This window comes from Orcinus orca, chromosome 8 (genome assembly GCF_937001465.1).
Source record: "Orcinus orca chromosome 8, mOrcOrc1.1, whole genome shotgun sequence".
In the NCBI taxonomy this organism is placed as follows: Eukaryota; Metazoa; Chordata; class Mammalia; order Artiodactyla; family Delphinidae; genus Orcinus; species Orcinus orca.
In genome coordinates, this window is record NC_064566.1 from 1933397 (window position 1) to 1951972 (window position 18576).

An 18576-nucleotide genomic window follows, 5' to 3' on the forward strand; every position below is an offset into this window, starting at 1 on the left:
AGGAATTATAAACTAAGGATATGATAATACTGGCTTCTATGTTTACCTATGTGGTTACCTTTTCTGGAATTCTTTACTTCTTTGTATGGGTTTGAGTTACTTTCTAGTGTCCTTTCATTTCAGCCTAAAGGACTCTCTTTACCACTTTTTGTAGGGCAAGTCGGCTAGCAAGGAACTCCCTTAGCATTTGTTTATCTCAGAACATATTAATTTCTCCTTCACTGTTGAAATAATTTTGCTAGATATAAAATTCTTAACTCGGGACTTCCCTGGCGGTCCAGTGGTTAAGACTTCGCCTTCCAACGCAGGGGGGTGTGGGTTCGATCCCTGGTCGGGGAGCTAAGGTCCCACGTGCCTCATGGCCATAAAACCGAAACAGAAGCTGTATTGTAACAAATTCAGTAAAGACTTTAAAAATGGTCCACATCAAGAAAAAAAAATTTTTTTTTTAAATTCTTAACTCAGTTTTTGATATTTGTCTTCCTCTTTAAACACTTTAAAAATTTTATCCCATTCCCTTCTGGCCTCCATGCTTTCTAGTGAGAAATCTGCTGTTAATTTTACTGACTACCCCTGTGTGTGATGACGCACTTCTCTCACTCCTGCCACAGTTCTGTCGTTATCTTTCAACAGTTCGATTGTGATTTGTTTCTTGGAGGTTTAGATTCATGTCTTCCATCGAAGTTGAGAAGTCAGCTTTGATTTCTTCAAATATTCTTCCTGCCCCTTCCTGTCTCACCTCTCCTTCCGGGATTCCCATTATGGATGTGTTGTCATGCTTGATGATATGTCCCAGGTCCCAGAGGATCTGTTCATTTTTCCTTCCGCTCCTCAGACTGGATAATACAGATCGACCTGTCTTCAAGCTCCCTGATTTTTCTTCAGCTCAAATATGCTAATGAAACCCTCTAGTGAGTGTTTCACATCAATTGTTATACTTTTCCAGAATTTAATTCCTTTTTATAATTTCTCTCTTTATTGACATTCTCTGTTCATTCATACATCATTCCTTTAGTTCTTTGCCTATGAGTTCCTTCAGTCCTTTGAACACATTTAAGAAAGTTGATTTAAACTCTTTATCTAGTAAGCTCAGTGTCTGTACTTCCTCAGAGATGGTTTCTGTTCATTTCTTCTGTGAATGAGCCGTACTTTCTTGTTTCTTCACATATTTCATAATTTTTGGTTGAAAACTGGCTATTTTGGATATTATCTATAGTAACTCTAGCCAGTAGATCCTTTCCCCTTCTCGGGATTTTTCTCCCTGCCATGAGCTGTAACTGTTTAGTGACTTCTATTCTTTTGGCATCTGTATTCTTTGCCATGTGCGGTTTCTAAAGCCACTGTTCCGCTTGTGTTCAGCTGTTGTTTTGACGGAGACTTCCTTGAGTGCCAGGAGTCCGAGAGAGGGAGAGGAAGGAAAAAAGTGAAAGAACTCTCGCAGCCTTTGCAATTCAGCTACGTGCTGGGGCAATCCTTCAAGATTTGGCCAGGCTGTTTACAACTCTGCCTCCGCCTTCACTTCCTGTTGGAGGTGGGCACAGAGATCAGTCAGAAGTGAAAGCTTAGTGTGTTCTCAGGACTTTTCTGAGCATGCATCCTGCCCTGGGCATGCTCCTGACTTTCTCAAGTTTTCAGTGTCACACAGGTGTCTTAGAACGGCCTGGTTTCTCAGACGCTCTTTCCCCAGCTCTTCCTCCCAGGCTTTCAGTGCGCTACTGTACGCCTGAACTGTAATCTTTTCCCCAGGTGGCTGTGATTGGCTTGACTCCCTTACAGTGTTTTCAAGGAATGTCCACCGTTTTCATCTGAGAGTTCCCTTGTAGAGGAAACAAGGGCAATCACCTTCAGGCAGCCTCCAGACAATACAAAACAGACACATTGTTTGAGCATAAGATCTGCTCTGCTCCCGCCAGAACCCGGGATCGGGGTCCCATACTGGGCGTGTGGGCAGCCATCTTCAAGACTGCTAGTGAGTGGGGGACGGGGTGTTGCAAAGACAAGTAAAAATGCCACAGAGCTTTCCTGTCGCTTTTCAATTGCCTGTTTCATGGCTGGGTGTTCACTTGGGTGCCGTAGACTTCTGACTGCTTTCTAGAGTTCTGACAGGGTTGACTGACAGATTTTACTTCATTTCTCAGCGTTTCTGTGAAGGGAAGGCTCCTCAGAGGCACCTGCTCCTCTATTTCTGCTGAGCTCACTCGCTTTCCTAATGTGTTTGGACTGGGCATTTTAAGCCTCATCTGACTTTTCATCTGGAGTCTCGCCGTGATGGGCAGGTGGCGGTAGCGCTGTTGGACTTTGGTTCATTTCTCCATTCACGGGTAATTCGAAGGCCACGGTGCTCTGCTTCCTAGTGCTGCCAAAGGCACGGGTCGTGTGTGGTTTTATGTGCACTCCTTGTTGGTTTTGTGCTTTGCGGGGGCGGACAAGTATGGAGATTCGGAACCAGAGGGAAGGGGAGCGACGTGCTGTTGTTCCCTAAACTGCCTGGAAGCCTTTTAAAACGACGCCTTTTTCTTAGCGCCTGTGTCTAACCCATCAGCAGCCCTTGTCAACTTTCTGGGCTTTGCCCGCTCCTTGCCTTCTCTGCAGCCACCTCCCTGGTCAGAGCTGCTTCCACTTCTCTGCCTGGGCCGTTCCCCTCCCCTCCTCACCGATCTGCTTCCGCTCCTGCCTTCTCTCCTCCGTTCTGCACACGGCAGCCCAAGGGAGTTCTTTAGAGGAGACCCTGCTGCTCTCCTACTGAAAGCGCGCCAGCGGCTTCCCGTCACGCGGTCGTGGGTCAGTTTCCCTGGGTCTCGAGCCCACCCTGGGAATCCGTGTTGCAAGGCACTCGTTGGGGGCGAGCTCTATGGTGGGCAGCTGGGAAGCTGCAGGGAACACTCCTCAGAGTTGCTCCACCAGCTGCTCAAGGAGCTTAGGGTGTTTATCTCTCACTGCCGAGAGCCGCCTCTCAGGGGGTTCGTTCTGCGTCACTTCTGGCCTGCCCTGTGTGTGGCTCAGCAGGCCCCCGAGGTCAGAGATAGCGCTCGGCAAAGCATCTGGCGGGATTGCATTGAGAAGCCTTTGGTGCTTGTGGAACGTGAGCGCTGAGGGTACACGGGTGGGGCCCCCGTGCTGCCTGTGTGTCCTCGAGAACAGGGATCATGTGTTCTTTACCTCTGTGTCCCTGATGCCTGCCATACGGCGGGGTCTCCGAGATTCGCTAAGCTGTCTGACCCAGCTGGGGTCTCGGGTCTCCCACAGCCAGTTAACACCAGCCATGTGGCCCTCTGCTGTCTGCAAAAGGCTGCTTCCTCAGTAGGCGCCGTCCTCGTTTCTCCACGTTTTTTCTGATTATTGGAAATTTCCTCATGTTCGACCCACTAGGAGGCCAGCGGCATTGGAACGGGGACTCGGGGGCCACACCAGACAGAGGCCACCATGCCTCTTCCTGAAGTGGTGTTTGCGCAAACTCGGTGGGGGTGGTGTCAGAGCCGAGTCCCCCGCAGGGCCCCTTGCCCTCTCCTTGCCTCCCGGTGTGCTCCTGCAGCCAGCAGGGACCGGGTGGGGGAGCCAGGCTGAGCTGATTATTTTTGACATCAGTTGTTAACATAATTTTGATGTTAAGCCTCCCCCCGCCCCCAGCTCTGGGGTGGCTCTGACTGTGTCCAGGCTCCGGCTTGGGGAGCCATGGGGAGCCTCTCGGCCCCGGATCTGGCCTGGCTGGGAGGCGGCCTGGGAAGGGACCTGTGTTTCTCAAGCCCGCGCCCTCGGGGCCTGGGGGTGGGGCCCAAGCAGATGTCTGGATTTGGTAGCCAGGGCCTGGAGCCGGATACTGAGAACGAGGCCTGCAACTCATTTCCCCATTAAACATTCTGAGAACATCTGCACCGGTTTCCAAGGCTTCTCCCTCACTAATTGCTTTGATTATTGTGTGAAGTTAAGAACTGGCACATTTCCGCGGTGTTGTGATGAAGGTGAAAAGATCGCTCTTAATTAGATTAAAAACATTTTTTTCTTCCTCTGTAATTTCGCCTTGAAAATCAAGGCCATTTTTTTTTTGTTTTCTTCATCCAAAGACCTCCAGAAACTTTCCTCCCCACCTCTCCAGAGGTTTCTTGGGAATGTCCTGTGAGCTCAACTCTTGGAGAAGACACTGCTTAACCCAGATTCCATTGTATATTAACGTTTCCCGGGGCTGCTCTAGCTGCCGGGAACCGTCCCCTGGAACTGTGTCTTAGGAAACCTGGACGGTGACTTCCCGGAGCATGGAGACCCCGGAGGGTCGACCGAGTCGTGTGGGTGGCTGCGTGGCTCCCCTTCCGTTTCCTGTACTCACTCGGGGTTGACCCTGTCCTGGCTCGGTTGCTGCTCGTCTCCCTCAGCGCCCCCGCTCTTTGGACCCCGCCCTTGGTCCCGCAGAACCATTTCCGTTCCCTCTCAGATTTGTGTGTGCCGAGGCCTGCGAGCCCTGTGGTGAGGGGCAGCGCTGGGGGCAAGGGTCCCCGGTGCCCTCACCCCTGGGAGTGTAGGAAGCCTGGCGTCCTCCCCAGGGTGGGTCAGGATTCCCGGGGTCACCTTTGACTCTGCCCACATCACCGTCGTGCCCGTGTCCAATCCACGCTGCGTGCCCTTGAGTGGACGCGAGACCCAGCACGTTCCACAGTTTGCTTTCGGCAACCTTACAGCAGCGCCACAGCAGTAGAGAGCCAGCCTCCAGCTTTAGGGAGCCGCTTTCTGAGAGCTCCCTGGGCCGTTACAGAGGTAGCTTCCTCCCACCAGCTTTTGTCCCGTACCCCCCAAGGCACCGTGCGGGACGTGCGAGTAACTCAGCTCTCGTGTGACTCTGACTCCTCAGACCCATCCCCTTGGGCTCACGCCTCACCCCCAAGTTTGTCACACGCATTCTCGAAGATTCTCTTGGTAACAAATGATGGAACCCCAACTCAATCGAGCTGAAGCACAAAAGGGACATTTTTTGGCTCACAGGACTGGACCCAGCTGTTTCAGACACAGCTGGACCCGGGGGCTGCGATGATCCCGTTTGCTGCTCTCACTCTCCCCCTTTTGTGCTCTCCGCCCACCCGCCTTGTTCCCTCTCCTCTCCCCCTCCCTCTCCCCATTGCCCCCTGGGACGGCTGTGTCCTCAGGCAGCCACTTTCTGAAGGGGGCAAGATGGCCACCAGCTTAGCAAACCCAGCAGAGAGAGGCCACCTCTTTCCCCATCATGTGTGCCAGCGTCTGGGGCCAGGCTCTCATGGGTCCCGGCAGGGCAATCAGCCACCCTCAGACCTGCCTTTGTGCCTCTGAAGGCCAAGGCCTGGGCCACAGGCCCTCTCTGGGGATGGCCAGCGAGTACCTGAATCCTGCAGCCTTGGGAGGAGGGAAAGAGCAGCCCCCCGAGGAAGATTCGAGAAGCTGTTCCCAGAGGCCAGGCCTCGCTGCTGGAGAGGCACAAACAACAGGTGTCCACTCGAGCAAGGTGTTTCCCTGAGCGGAACCGGTGCCGGCTGTGCATGTGCGTTTTCACTCCCCTCTTTGCCCCGTTCCTGGCAGCTGTCGTGGGAATGGCTTTTACACTTTCTGTCCGTGTCCCTTACTTCTCGCCTCTGAGTGGAGACACAGGTGGCGACGCGGCAGTGCTGGCTCGTGGTCTGTGAGCCGGGCATGGGCAGCTGGCACAGGCCTGGGGCCGAGGCTCAGCAATGTCACGCAGGGTCTGGCTGCAGCTGTCCGGATGCCCTGGGGAGGGGGTTCTCGTTCACAGTGCAGGATCTGCAGGGCTTTGGCAAATCCGCCAAGAGGGGGTGGATTTGGGGGGTGGGGGCGAGGCGGGTGGGTGGGAAGGGGCTTTGACTTGGGAAGGACAGGGGCAGCTTCTGTTCATCCCTGTGGAGAGAGCTGGCTTGGGGAACACGCCTGTGCCAGGCCCCAGAGGGATACGGGGGAGGTGGAAGGCGAGGTCCCCGTGCCAGGGAACATGCACGGACCTGCGGTCCGGGCACACATAAGCCCTGCACCCAGCCAGAGGAGGGGACGGTCTCTAGAGCCTTGGGAAGCTTTGGGAAGCTCTCCCAGGGTTACACCTGGGAGATCAGGCAGGATTTTCATCAGTCACCAGCGGGAGGGCTAGGTGAAGACCCGGACACCAGAGGGGACTCTCCTGGGGGCAGAGGGCAGTGGGGAGGGGCTGGGGCCTTACAGCAAGTTTGACTTGGTGCTGAAGTCCTGGCCTAGTCTGTGTGACCCAGAGCGTGAGTTTTTAGCCTTTTTAACCTGTTTGCTTGTCTAGAGATGGGAATCAAAGCTGCCATCCCACAGAGCTGCTGTGACAATGAAATGAGGTCATGACTGAAGCAGCAGATGGGGAAATGGGAATTCCCTTCATGCATCTCGTGGAAGCCAAGTGTGTCCCAGTGTTGGGGATAAGCTGGACTTGCTGGAATAGGCAGGGGGCAGGGGCTCGACGGAGAGTCAAAAGAAGTGAGACCAGGTGCTCCTGGGAGCAGGTTTTGGGGACGTTCGTGGTCGGAGAGGGCTCTGTTCAGGCACGCGGGCGGTTCCAGGCCAGGTGGAAGGACAGAGGATGCTCCGACGTACTCTGATGTCCCTCCAGGACGAGACGTGCAGGGCCGTGGGCCGGGGCAAGGCCCAGATGTGGGAGACTTCCACAAAACACCGTTTCCTGACTTGAGAAGGTACCATCCGAGATAGAACGCAATAGGGAAGGAGATGGAAATCATCCAGTCTCTTCACTTAAAGACAAACGGTTAATATTTCGATCAGTTTCCTTCCAGTCTTTTTTCTGTGCCCATATTTTCAAATCACCCTGTTAAGCAGGGCCACTGGCTGGAAGGAAAAACGCTGCGCTGTTTGGTTCCTGTTCTCTGGAGAGAGGGTGAGCCTTGGCAGCCGACGTCTCCAGCTGTGGTAGTCGCCACGCCAGAGGCCGCGTTCGCCATCCCAGACCTCCCATTTTCCTAGAAAACAAAATTGTTTTGTTCTGCCCTGAAAACTTAGGCCCAGATTCTGGCCTTGACAAGGCAAAGGCAGCCAAGGAATTAAAGCATTGACAACTGGGATTGTCTTAGGAAAGTGTGGCTTCGTTGTCGCCGGGACGCAGTGCTCTTTTTCCCAAGGTCTGGCACTCCAGGTGGCTCACCTAGCGTAGCTCCGGTGCCCTCCTCGGGGCCTGGTGTCCAGATGAGTTGCCCCGATGAGTCCGCCACGGGCGCGGCCCGCTCTGCACTTGCGAGGCCAGGGCCGTGGGTTTTTGTGCATCTTTGTAAAATGCCCATCTCAGTCTCCTTGAAGTTGGGGATGACAAGCCAGGTCTCTTGGGACACAGCACTTAGCACAGAGCTTTGCCTGAAGGGGCAGCGTGCCACTGTGTCTGCCAAGGATTCACATCTACACCCCCAGCCCCTGCCACACCCCCTGTACCTTCTTGCAGGGAGGGGCCCGACCAGGCTGTGACTGCAGCCGGGTAACGGGGAGGGTCTGCAGCCTTGACTGCTGCCTGCCTGCGGTGGGGGAGGCATGTACCCCACAGTCTCTGACACAGAAGCTGGGCAGAGCAGTGCCGTTCCTGTTGACTTGGAGAAACCAACCTGTGGAGCCCCTGCCTTTGCCCCTTGCTGCGGGGACCCTCTGTGCTGTTCTCAGGATGAAACCAAACATCACACATTCTTCTCTGGCAGGTGCAGGCCCCACCCGCTCCCAGCAGCCAACTGATGTGCACACTTTAATTTCCTAAAACACCAGGGCTGGGCCTTTGTCAGGGGTCAGGTGGCTCACCCCTGTCATCTCGGATGTTTGGAAAGCAGTCCCACTTTCCAGCCACTGCTCTGCTGTTCCTTCCTTCTCTATACAAGTGATGCAGACGTAGAAATATGTATTTGTGCTCGTTTTTCCTTCCCTTTTTTTTTTTTTTTTGAAAGAACATTCGAGTCCTGGATGAAGTTCTAGCTCTGTCACTTGACGACTGAATAATATAACCCAGGGTACTTGAATCTCAGCCCCGAGTCTCTAAAATGGGGGCTGTAAACGTTCCCGCCAGGTCCCAGACCTGAGAGCCTTTGAATGCACACGCATTCTTCAAGACTTACCCGTCACTTTCCTGTGCTCTCCGAGAATGTCACGGGCAAACAGCCCTTCCCTCGGAGCCCTTCTCCAGGGTGTGACTAAGTAATGTCTGTGCGGTTTCCTGCTGGAAGTCGGCCCTCGCCCCCATGGGCTGCGAGCTCCCTGAGTCTATTTACATCTCTCTGATTGCTAGTCAGGCACAACACCTTTCCACATGTTCGTCAGCCACTTGGAGTCCTCTTCTGCGATGTGCTTGTCTGTCTGTTGCCCCCTTTTGCATTAAGTTGCTAACATCTGTCTTATTGATTTGCAGGAATTCTTTACATTTTGTGGGTACTCTTCTTCTGTGGTTGCCTTTTTACTCTTAGATGTGTTGTTTGATGATTAGGACTCAGTTTTAATGGAGTTAAATTAATCAGTCTTTTCCTTTACGGTTACTGCTTACATTTTAGAAAATCCTTCCGAACCCCGAGGTCATGAATATATTCTTTTAGATTCAGTCAGAAAGTCTTTATAGTTTTACTTCTCTCCGTTAGCCTTCAATTGCCTGGAATGCCAAGAATGAAATGTTGATGTATGGTGTGAGGTAAGGGTCCAAGTCAACCTTCTTCCCACGTGGACAGCCAGCTCTCCCTGAACTTCCTCCTCCCACTATGTGCAGGCCACCTCTTATACACAGCAAGCGTCCAGATGTGTGGGGGCTGTTTGTGGACCGTCAACCCTGTCCCCTTGGGCTGTTTGTCTCTTTCTGCATTCGCACCACGCCACCTTAATGACTGCTACTTTGTAAGAGGTACCGATGTCTGGTAGAGCAAGTTCTCCTGCCTTGTTGCTGTTCAAGAATTTTGTTGATTCTTGGCTTTTTGTGTTTCCAGAGCAATTTTAGAATCAGCTTGCCAAGGTTCCAACACACAAACCGTGGGATTTTTATTAAGATTTGGGGAGAATCTTTTCACTATTGAGTTTTCTAGTCAATGGAACAAAAGCTATTTCTCCATTATTTATGTCTTCTTGAATGTTGCTTGTTAAGGTCTTATAATTTCTCCTTAGAGTCCTTGTATGTCCTTAATTATGTACTAAAAATTTTTTGTACTACTGTATACAGGCTTTTTTTTTTTTTCTTTTTACAGAAGAGACAAAAATAATACAGCTTTTCTTGTACTCTCACCAGCTTCCCCTAATGTTAGCATCTTATAAAACCATGGTACAGTTAGCAACACTAAGAAATGAACACTCGGCAGCACTAGTAGTTAAGCTACAGTTTAGCTAATTTATCTGGATTTTCCCAGTTTAACTACTAATGTCCTTTTTCTGTCCCAGGATCCATCATTGCATTTAGTCAGGTCTGCTTAGTCTCCTCTGATCCATGAAGACAAATCTTGGTCCCTCCTTGTTCCTCATGACCTTGACACTTTTTTTTTTTTTTTTTTTTTTGCGGTACACAGGCCTCTCACTGTTGTGGCCTCTCCCGTTACAGAGCACAGGCTCCGGACGCGCAGGCTCAGCGGCCATGGCTCACGGGCACAGCCGCTCCACAGCATGTGGGATCTTCCCGGACCGGGGCACGAACCCGTGTCCCCTGCATCGGCAGGCGGACTCCCAAGCACTGCGCCACCAGGGAAGCCCCGACCTTGACACTTTTGAGGAATACTAGTCAGGTGTCAGTGTCCCTCGGTTTGGGTTTGTCACTATTTTCTCAGGATTAGACTGGTGTTACGGGTTTGGGGGGAAGAATGCCACAGAAGTGAGGTGCTTTTCTCATTGCACCATATCAGGGTACATGACATCAACGTGGTTTGTCACTGGTAGTGTTAACCTTGACCCACTTGGTTAAGGTGGTGTCAGCCAGCCTTATTTAGTATTTTTCCCTTTCCAGTCTAGTCATGAGAAGGGGGTCACCAAGTCCTGCCCACACCCAAGGAGAGGGGAGTTACGGTCTACCTCCCGCATGAGAGAATATCAAAGCGTTGGTGAACATATGTTAAAACCACCACGGCAATGAATAAATATTTGAGAGGAGATACTTTGAAGTTTCTCCTTAAAGTTTCACCTACTAATTTTAGCATTCGTCCCTGGATCTTGCCTGTAGCAAATATCACTGTGGTGTTCTAATGGTGGTTTTTTCCCTCAGTCTTCCTGCATTTATTATCTGGAATTCTTCTATAAGGAAGATTTATCCCTCTCTTCCAATTATCTGGTGATTTATATTGGTATGGACTCAGGAATATTTATTTTTTTGAGCTATAATCTAATACTATTATTTTGTATAATTTTTTTTTCTTTTCCTGTTGAAGTCTTTTTCTTATGACATCTTCTTTGGAGCCTAATAGCTTCACAGTGGTGTGTTAGGTTCTGCTGTAATAACAAAGTGAATCAGCTAAACATACACATATATCCCCATATCCCCTCCCTCTTGCCTCTCCCTCCCACACTCCCTATCCCACCCCTCCAGGTGGACACAAAGCACCGAGCTGATCTCCCTGTGCTATGTGGCTGCTTCCCACTAGCCATCTATTTTACGTTTGGTAGCGTATATATGTCCATGCCACTCTCTCACTGCGTCCCAGCTTACCCTTCCCCCTCCCCGTGTCCTCAAGTCCATTCTCTATGTCTGCGTCTTTGTTCCTGTCCTGCCCCTAGGTTCTTCAGAACCTTTTTTTTTTTTTTTTAGATTCCATATATATGTGTTAGCATACAGTATTTGTTTTTCTCTTTCTGACTTACTTCACTCTGTATGACAGTCTCTAGGTCCATCCACCTCACTACAAATAGCTCAATTTCGTTTCTTTTTATGGCTGCGTAATGTTCCATTGTATATATGTGCCACATCTTCTTTATCCATTCATCTGTTGATGGACACTTACATTGCTTCCATGCCCTGGCTATTACAAACAGAGCTGCAGTGAACATTGTGGTACATGACTCTTTTTGAATTGTGGTTTTCTCAGGGTATATGCCCAGGAGTGGGATTGCGGGGTCATATGGTGGTTCTGTTTTTAGTTTTTTAAGGAACCTCCATACTGTTCTCCATAGTGGCTGTATCAATTTACATTCCCACCAACAGTGCAAGAGGGTTCCCTTTTCTCCACACCCTCTCCAGCACTTACCGTTTGTAGATTTTTTGATGATGGCCATTCTGACTGGTGTGAGGTGATACCTCATTGTAGTTTTCATTTGCATTTCTCTAATGATTAGTGATGTTGAGCATCCTTTCATGTGTTTGTTGGCAATCTGTATATCTTCTTTGGGGAAATGTCTATTTAGGTCTTCTGCCCATTTTGGATTGGGTTGTTTGTTTTTTTGTTATTGAGCTGCATGAGCTGCTTGTATATTTTGGAGATTAATTCTTTGTCAGTTGCTTTGTTTGCAAATATTTTCTCCCATTCTGAGGGTTGTCTTTTCGTCTTGTTTGTGGTTTCCTTTGCTGTGCAAAAGCTTTTAAGTTTCATTAGGTCCCACTTATTTTTGTTTTTATTTCCATTTCTCCAGGAGGTGGGTCAAAAAGGATCTTCCTGTGATTTATGTCATAGAGTGTTCTTCCTATGTTTTCCTCTAAGAATTTTATAGTGTCTGGCCTTACATCTAGGTCTTTAATCCATTTTCAGTTTACTTTTGTGTATGGTGTTAGGGAGTGTTCTAATTTCATTCTTTTACATGTAGCTGTCCAGTTTTCCCAGCACCACTTACTGAAGAGGCTGTCTTTTCTCCATTGTACATTCTTGCCTCCTTTATCAAAAACAAGGTGACCGTAGGTGCATGGGTTTATCTCTGGGCTTTCTATCCTGTTCCATTGATCTGTATTTCTGTTTTTGTGCCAGTACCATACTGTCTTGATTACTGTAGCTTTGTAGTATAGTCTGAAGTCAGGGCGCCTGATTCCTCCAGCTCTGTTTTCCTTTCTCAAGATTGCTTTGGCTATTTGGGGTATTTTGTGTTTCCATACAAATTGTGAAATTTTTTGTTCTAGTTCTGTGGAAAATGCCGTTGGTAGTTTGATAGGGATTGCATTGAATCTGTAGATTGCTTTGGGTAGTATAGTCATTTTCACAATGTTGAGTCTTCCAATCCAAGAACATGGTATAGCTCTCCATCTGTTTGTATCATCCTTAATTTCTTTCATTGGCTTATAGTTTTCTGCATATAGGTCTTTTGTCTCCTTGGTAGGTTTATTCCTAGGTATTTTATTCTTTTTGTTGCAGTGGCAAATGGGAGTGTTTCCTTAATTTCTTTCAGATTTTCCGTCATTAGTGTATAGGAATGCAAGAGATGTCTGTGCATTAATTTTGTATCCTGCTACTTGACCAGATTCATTGACTAGGTCTAGTAGTTTTCTGGTGGCATCTTTAGGATTCTCTATGTATAGTATCATGTCATCTGCAAACAGTGACAATTTTACTTCTTTTCCGACTTGGATTCCTTTTATTTCTGTTTCTTCTCTGATTACTGTGGCTAAAACTTCCAAAACTATGTTGAATAATAGTGGTGAGAGTGGGCAACCTTGTCTTGTTCCTGATCTTAGAGGAAATGGTTTCAGTTTTTCACCACTGAGAATGATGTTGGCTGTGGGATTGTCATATATGGCCTTTTTTATGTTGAGGAAAGTTCCCTCTGTGCCTACTTTCTGGAGGGTTTTTTGCCATAAATGGGTGTTGAATTTTGTCGAAAGCTTTTTCATCTGTTGAGACGATCATATGGTTTTTCTCCTTCAATTTGTTAATATGGTGTATCACATTGATTGATTTGCATATATTGAAGAATCCTTGCATTCCTGGGATAAACCCTACTTGATCATGGTGTATGGTCCTTTTAATGTGCTGTTGGATTCTGTTTGCTAGTATTTTGTTGAGGATTTTTGCATCTATGTTCACCAGTGATATTGGCCTGTAGTTTTTTTTGTGACATCTTTGTCTGGTTTTGGTATCAGGGTGATGGTGGCCTCATAGAATGAGAATGAGTAGAATGAGTTTGGGAGTGTTCCTCCCTCTGCTATATTTTGGAAGAGTTTGAGAAGGATGGGTGTTAGCTCTTCTCTAAATGTTTGATAGGATTCTGTATAATATTTTTAATATTATTTATTTTGTTGCTCAAATTGTTCTAGCTTTGGTCACTGGATTGAGAGTTCTTTTGGGTTAGTTCCTGTGTCCATTTGATATGCCCTCATCCTTCTCATTTATTTATTTTTGAGCATTTCTTTCCTTTCTAACACTAGACAATACTTCAGGCTTATCTTATATTTCCACTGCCCTAGCCCTAGAATCACTATTCTATCAGAGAGCCCTGGTTCCTTTTACTGGAGAATGGGATTTAGAAACCAGGATCTGGGCACTAGGTGCTCATTGCTCCACAGTTAGTCACTGCTTCTAGGGCCTCTCAGCGGACAGAGCTAGGAAATGTATGTATGTGAATGACCCAAGTGTGCACGTACATCCGTATTTATTTGTGTCTATTTTAAACTAAATGTAAGTTCATACTGATATTTCTGACCACAGGGTTCGTTCACCACCCCCTAACTCTGTTTGTTACTTTTTTTCTGACATTGAGAATCCTGGCTCCCAGTATCTATAATTATTTACTTATTTAACTCAAGTGTACCTGTAGTACCCCTATGAGAAACAAACTTACCAACTAGAATACTGTGTTTATGACAGTTTTGGGTTTTTTTACTTTAAACATATCCAATCAGAAGATTGTTTCCCAAGACTTCACGGGCCAGCTCCTTCTTCCCCTCTCCTTTTAGTGCTATGTTACGCATTCGTAATACAGAATTCACTCGTGACAGTATGCTTTCCATCCTGGATCCTCCAACAGGCTTATTTGGCGGGGAGCGGGGGGGTCGCGTATAGTAAAATTTACTCTTGGAGACGTACAGTTCTATGGGTTTTGACAAATGCCTGGAGTCATGTACCTACCACCACCACATCACACAGAGAAGTTCCATAGCCCGAAAAATTCCATTGTGCAACTCTTTGGAAGTCAAGTGCTCCCCCTCCTCTAAACGCTAGCAGCCATTGATCTGTTTTATGTCCCTGTAGTTTTGCCTTTTCCAGAATGTCCTATAAATGGAATCATGTAATATGTAGCCTTTTGCATCTGGCTCCTTTCACTGCTTAGCACGATGCGTTCGCGACTCAGCTGTGTCGTTGCACACGTGAACCGTTAGTTCCCGTCTTTGATGGCTGGATGGAATTCCGTTGTATGGATGTACCACAGTTTATCCGTTCACCTGCTGAAGCGCATCTTAGTTGTTTCCTGGTTGGGGCAGCTGTAAGCAAGACTGCGATACACACTTATGTACAGGTTTCTCTGAATGTAAATCTTCAGTTCACTTGGGTAAATAACTGGGACAGGGACCAACGCGTCACAAGATAAATGTATGTTGAACTTTATGAGGAACCACCAAACCCTCTTCCAACATGGCCGCACCGTTTTGCATTCTCACCAGCAACATGTAAACGTTCTAGTTGCTCTGCATCTTCATGAGCACGTGGTATTGTCAGGCTTCGCTTTCTTTTTTTTCTTTTCTTAATGTAAAGTGAAAAGTAAGGCTCTAACCTTATTCTTTACCAAATATCCGAAACTGATGCCATTTAGAAGTTTTTGTCATTCTCACGTGGGTAGAGTGGTAGCTCACTGTGGATTTAATTGGCATTTCCCTAACAACTACTGGTATTGGTTGAACTGAGCATCTTTTCATGAGCTTATTATAATCCATTTTTAAAACGGGGCTGTTAGCTTTCTTGTCAAGTTGCCACAGTTCCTTACATATTCTGGATCCAAGTCCTTGACCAGACACGTGACATGTAAACATTTTCTCCAAGTCTATGACTTGTCTTTTCATTCCCTTCGCAGTGTCTTTTACGGAGCAAATGCTTTTAATTTTGATAAAGTCCAGTTTTTCCATTTTTTTCTGCTCACAGACTGAGCTTTTGGTATCAAATCCAGAGACTTTCTCCTGTGTCTTCTTGAAGAGAATTTATAGTTTGTGTTTCATTTTAGTTTTTTCAGTGAGACTGCATACAATACCTTTACATTTTCATTTTCTGATTGTTGATGATCTCCTACAATGTGAGGTGTAAGTGCTAAATGTATTAAAATTTACACACACTCACACGTTTATATTTAGGAGATGGTTGTACTACTTTGGGGTGGGGAATCCTTTCTCTTTCAAAAAGCAAAAGATAGGTATCGCTTCAAAATCATAAAAAACGTTCTGTGACAAAACAACCATAATTAAGGTAAAAACACCAGAGACAGACTGGGGAAGACACTTGTGCCTCACATGCAACGGGTTAATTATCTCTAGCATAGAAAAAAAATTCCTACAAATTGACGAACGGAAGTGAGCAAAGGATAAGAACAGATAATCCCACAAGAGGAAAACCAAATAGCCTCTGAGCCACAATGGGCATCCAGCATAGAAGGAAAGGCACCACGCCCGTCTTCATCTACATGTGACGGGCCCAGCAAAGGCTGCAAAGGCCGGTGCGGACATGGATGTGGAGATGGTGGCATATGCGCACACACTGCTGCTGGAGCCTAATTGATGCGACTTCTTGGGAAAACAATCCAGCCACACCTATTAAACATACCAAGGAAGCACCCTCTCACCTGCCTCAATATGTCAGGTTTTCGTAAAGATGGACGGGTGCATCATCGTCTTAAAGCAGTGGCTTAAAGCGAATGGAACCAAATGTCCGTCACACGTGGACTGGTTGAGTTAATTGTGGTAGATCTAAGCTACAGACTGTTATGCAATTACTCAAATAAGACTTAGATCCATGTCTAAATACCTGTAGAAAAATGAGATGGGCACATTGCAGGGACAGGAACAGAGCCGTCACATGTGTATAAATGCAAGTCCCTCCAGGTGTCAGCTGCTCTCGTGAGCAGAGGGATGAGCTGGGAATCTAGTTGGTGGTTAATGCTGATGACCTCGGGGAAGGAAGGCCTTCGTGAGTCTTTAAGCTGTGTCCCTTTTTACAAGTAATTCGTTATTTTACAACAAAAACTTTAAATAGAAGAATAAAAAAGGTCCAGATTGAAAACCAGGGGACTGGTAATTATTCTTAGTCAGCCCGGAACACTAGCACCTGCTCACTGCGGGTGGGCCCAGGAGTCTGAATGCCAACACCAGCCGTCGGGGTGGTCCCTGTGCCCTCCCTCAGGGTGCGGGTGGCGGACGCAAGGGGCCAGGAGCTCTGCGGCTGCCCCTTCCTCCCCGGCTTGCGACGCTCTGTGAGCAGGAGCCCTACCACCCTGGGTCTTCACGGATGCGTCGAAAGCCATCCAGCCACGTGACAGTGACAGCGTGGTGATGAGCGTCAGTGTCTTAGCAGACCTGTGCCTGGCAGCTGTGTTCTATTCGTGACCTGAACGTCTGGTGTGAACCTGGGGAGAGGCCCAGACACCTGAGCTCAGCCCAGGCACAGTCCTCACTCTGAGGAGGTGTCATCGGCTCTCAACTGCTCCTTGACCACTGTGGCCTCAGGCACGTGGGGGCCATCGGGACCCCCCCCCCCCCCCGCCAGTCCTCTGTGCCGAGGCTTCATACACCATCTGCACTCCTCACCCAGCCCTGCGAGTAGATATCTTACCCGTCTGTGGGAAGGCTCCAGGGGCACAGGTCCGCCCCACAGCCAGGGTAGCAGCTTGGGGTGAGCATCTCAGCTCTGAGCAACCCTGGGCCCCCTCTGCCATCAAGCCTTCCATGGAAGCCTAACGTGCTGTCCCGCATCTTCCCCCACAGTGAAAAAGAGCCCCACGCTGCTGGAAGTGAGCACGGCCCATTTCACGAGAACCAACAGCTTTGCCGAGGACCTGGACCTGGAAGGGGAGACTCTGCTGGCGCCCATCACCCATGTGTCGCAGTGAGTGTCCGCTCACCCGGGGGTGATGAGCTAGAAGGGCGTGGGGCTCAGTGCCGGGCCAGGGCTCAGGTCTCCTCACTCAGTGCCCACCGCTCGCTGCCTGCCCTCAGCAACCTGGGGCCACCGACCACCAGGGCCTGGCCTCCGTGCCCGGGCACCAGGCGGGGAGGGGAGCAGGGGCATTTCCCGCCGAGCCTGGGAACATGATCCTCTTGTTTTGACTTATGGAAAACCAGACTGATCATTTTCCACTTGTTTTCGTGCTTTGAGCGTCTGAGAAGATTGTTTTTCTCTCCCCTAGCCCCCTCCCCTGCCCCCCAAAAAAGAGACGACTTTGTTTTTCGCATTTCCCCGGTGGAACCCTGGCCAAAGCCACGGGGCAGATGCCGACTGCTGTCTGCCAGTTGCCGCTGCTGTCCTCAGGGGCTCCTTCAGGTGGAGGAAATGGCTGATTTTCCACGCCTTCCAGTTGGCCTGCCCCCGAGGCACAGCTGGCCTGGGACGCATGCCCGTCCTCCCCCACCGTCGCGGTATCGCCAGGCCAATCCCTGGGGCCCGGCCATGGCGTGGTTCCCCTCCGACGTGACTCAGTGCTCCCGGCTAGGGCACCCAGTGGTGACAGCCTGTGGCGGGGTCAGTGGGACACGCGGGCCCATTCTGGCTACTGCCCCACTGGGGATTCCCCAGAGAAGTCCTTCTGTGCTGGGGTGTGTGAGCGGCCCTCTCGGCCCTTCTGAGAGTCACTTGCTGGCCTTCTTTCCTTCTCTCTGCGGAGTCACTAAGGCGTGTTTCGGCCCTCCGGACTCTGTAAGGGTCTCGGGGTTGTCCTGAACCGTGTGCATCTCTCTGGGAGTGAGGCCCCAGGCTGGCTGCCTGTGCTGCCGGCCAGGTGTGGCCTTTGCCTCGCAGATGACTGAGGAATCGGGACCCGAACTGCAGGGCCTCCTGCCTGCTCTGTAACCAGAGGACTGACAGAGTCGGGGAGCCAGAGTGAGAGGAGGGTTGGACTGTCTCAAGGTGGTACCGTGATCAGACAGGATGGCCTACCATCCTTCCAGGCCCCCAGGGAGGTGGACAGCACCCCATCGATAGCAGGGTGTGCACAGAAAGCATTCTCAGGCTCGGTGGGAGCCATCCAGGTCACTGGGAAACAGGGTTATTCATCCTCGTGGACTTGGCACCGGAGCCAGCTTCCAGGCCACCCCTGGGAATGTGGCTCTGACCTCTGGGCCCATCCCGGAGATGACCTGATAGGCTCACTTGATAAATGGGCAAGGGCGGAGGCGTGAGCAGTGGCGGGTGCCAGGTGGGAGGGGCAGGTGCAGGTCAGCGTCCCAAGGCAGAATGCCAGCTTCCCACTCTGGCTGAGGCCTGTACCGAATCTGGGGCGCAAAGGACGCCAAAGCGGTAATAGTTGCAGTTTTGTGGCTGGTGTCTGCAGCCCAGGCGGCAGTGCCTGCTCAGAGCGAGGACGGCCAAGAGCCTGCTGGGAACCACGGCCCTCACGCGGGTGGACGGCACCCAGGCCTCACTGTGCCGCTCAGCCTGCCCCTTCCTGTCCTCCTGGCCGCTCTCTTCCTGTCAGAGCTCGCTCTCCTTTGTTCTCTCAGCTGTGGCCTGGCCCCCAGAATGCACATGCAAG

The 18576-nt window shown here is 49.6% G+C and overlaps 1 protein-coding gene across 3 annotated transcripts in view; it reads left to right on the forward strand.

The window, feature by feature from the left end:
• Nucleotides 1-18576, forward strand: part of KCNQ1 (potassium voltage-gated channel subfamily Q member 1) — a 345186-nt gene that overhangs the window by 143170 nt on the left and 183440 nt on the right. For all 3 annotated transcript variants that reach the window (XR_004475853.2, XM_049714016.1, XM_049714017.1), the window contains exon 11: nucleotides 16814-16934. Coding sequence is in view for 2 of the 3 variants with exons in the window: in XM_049714016.1 (XP_049569973.1) it covers nucleotides 16814-16934 (121 nt within the window). In the remaining variant the exon portion in view is untranslated. The remainder of the gene's footprint in view (nucleotides 1-16813; nucleotides 16935-18576) is intronic.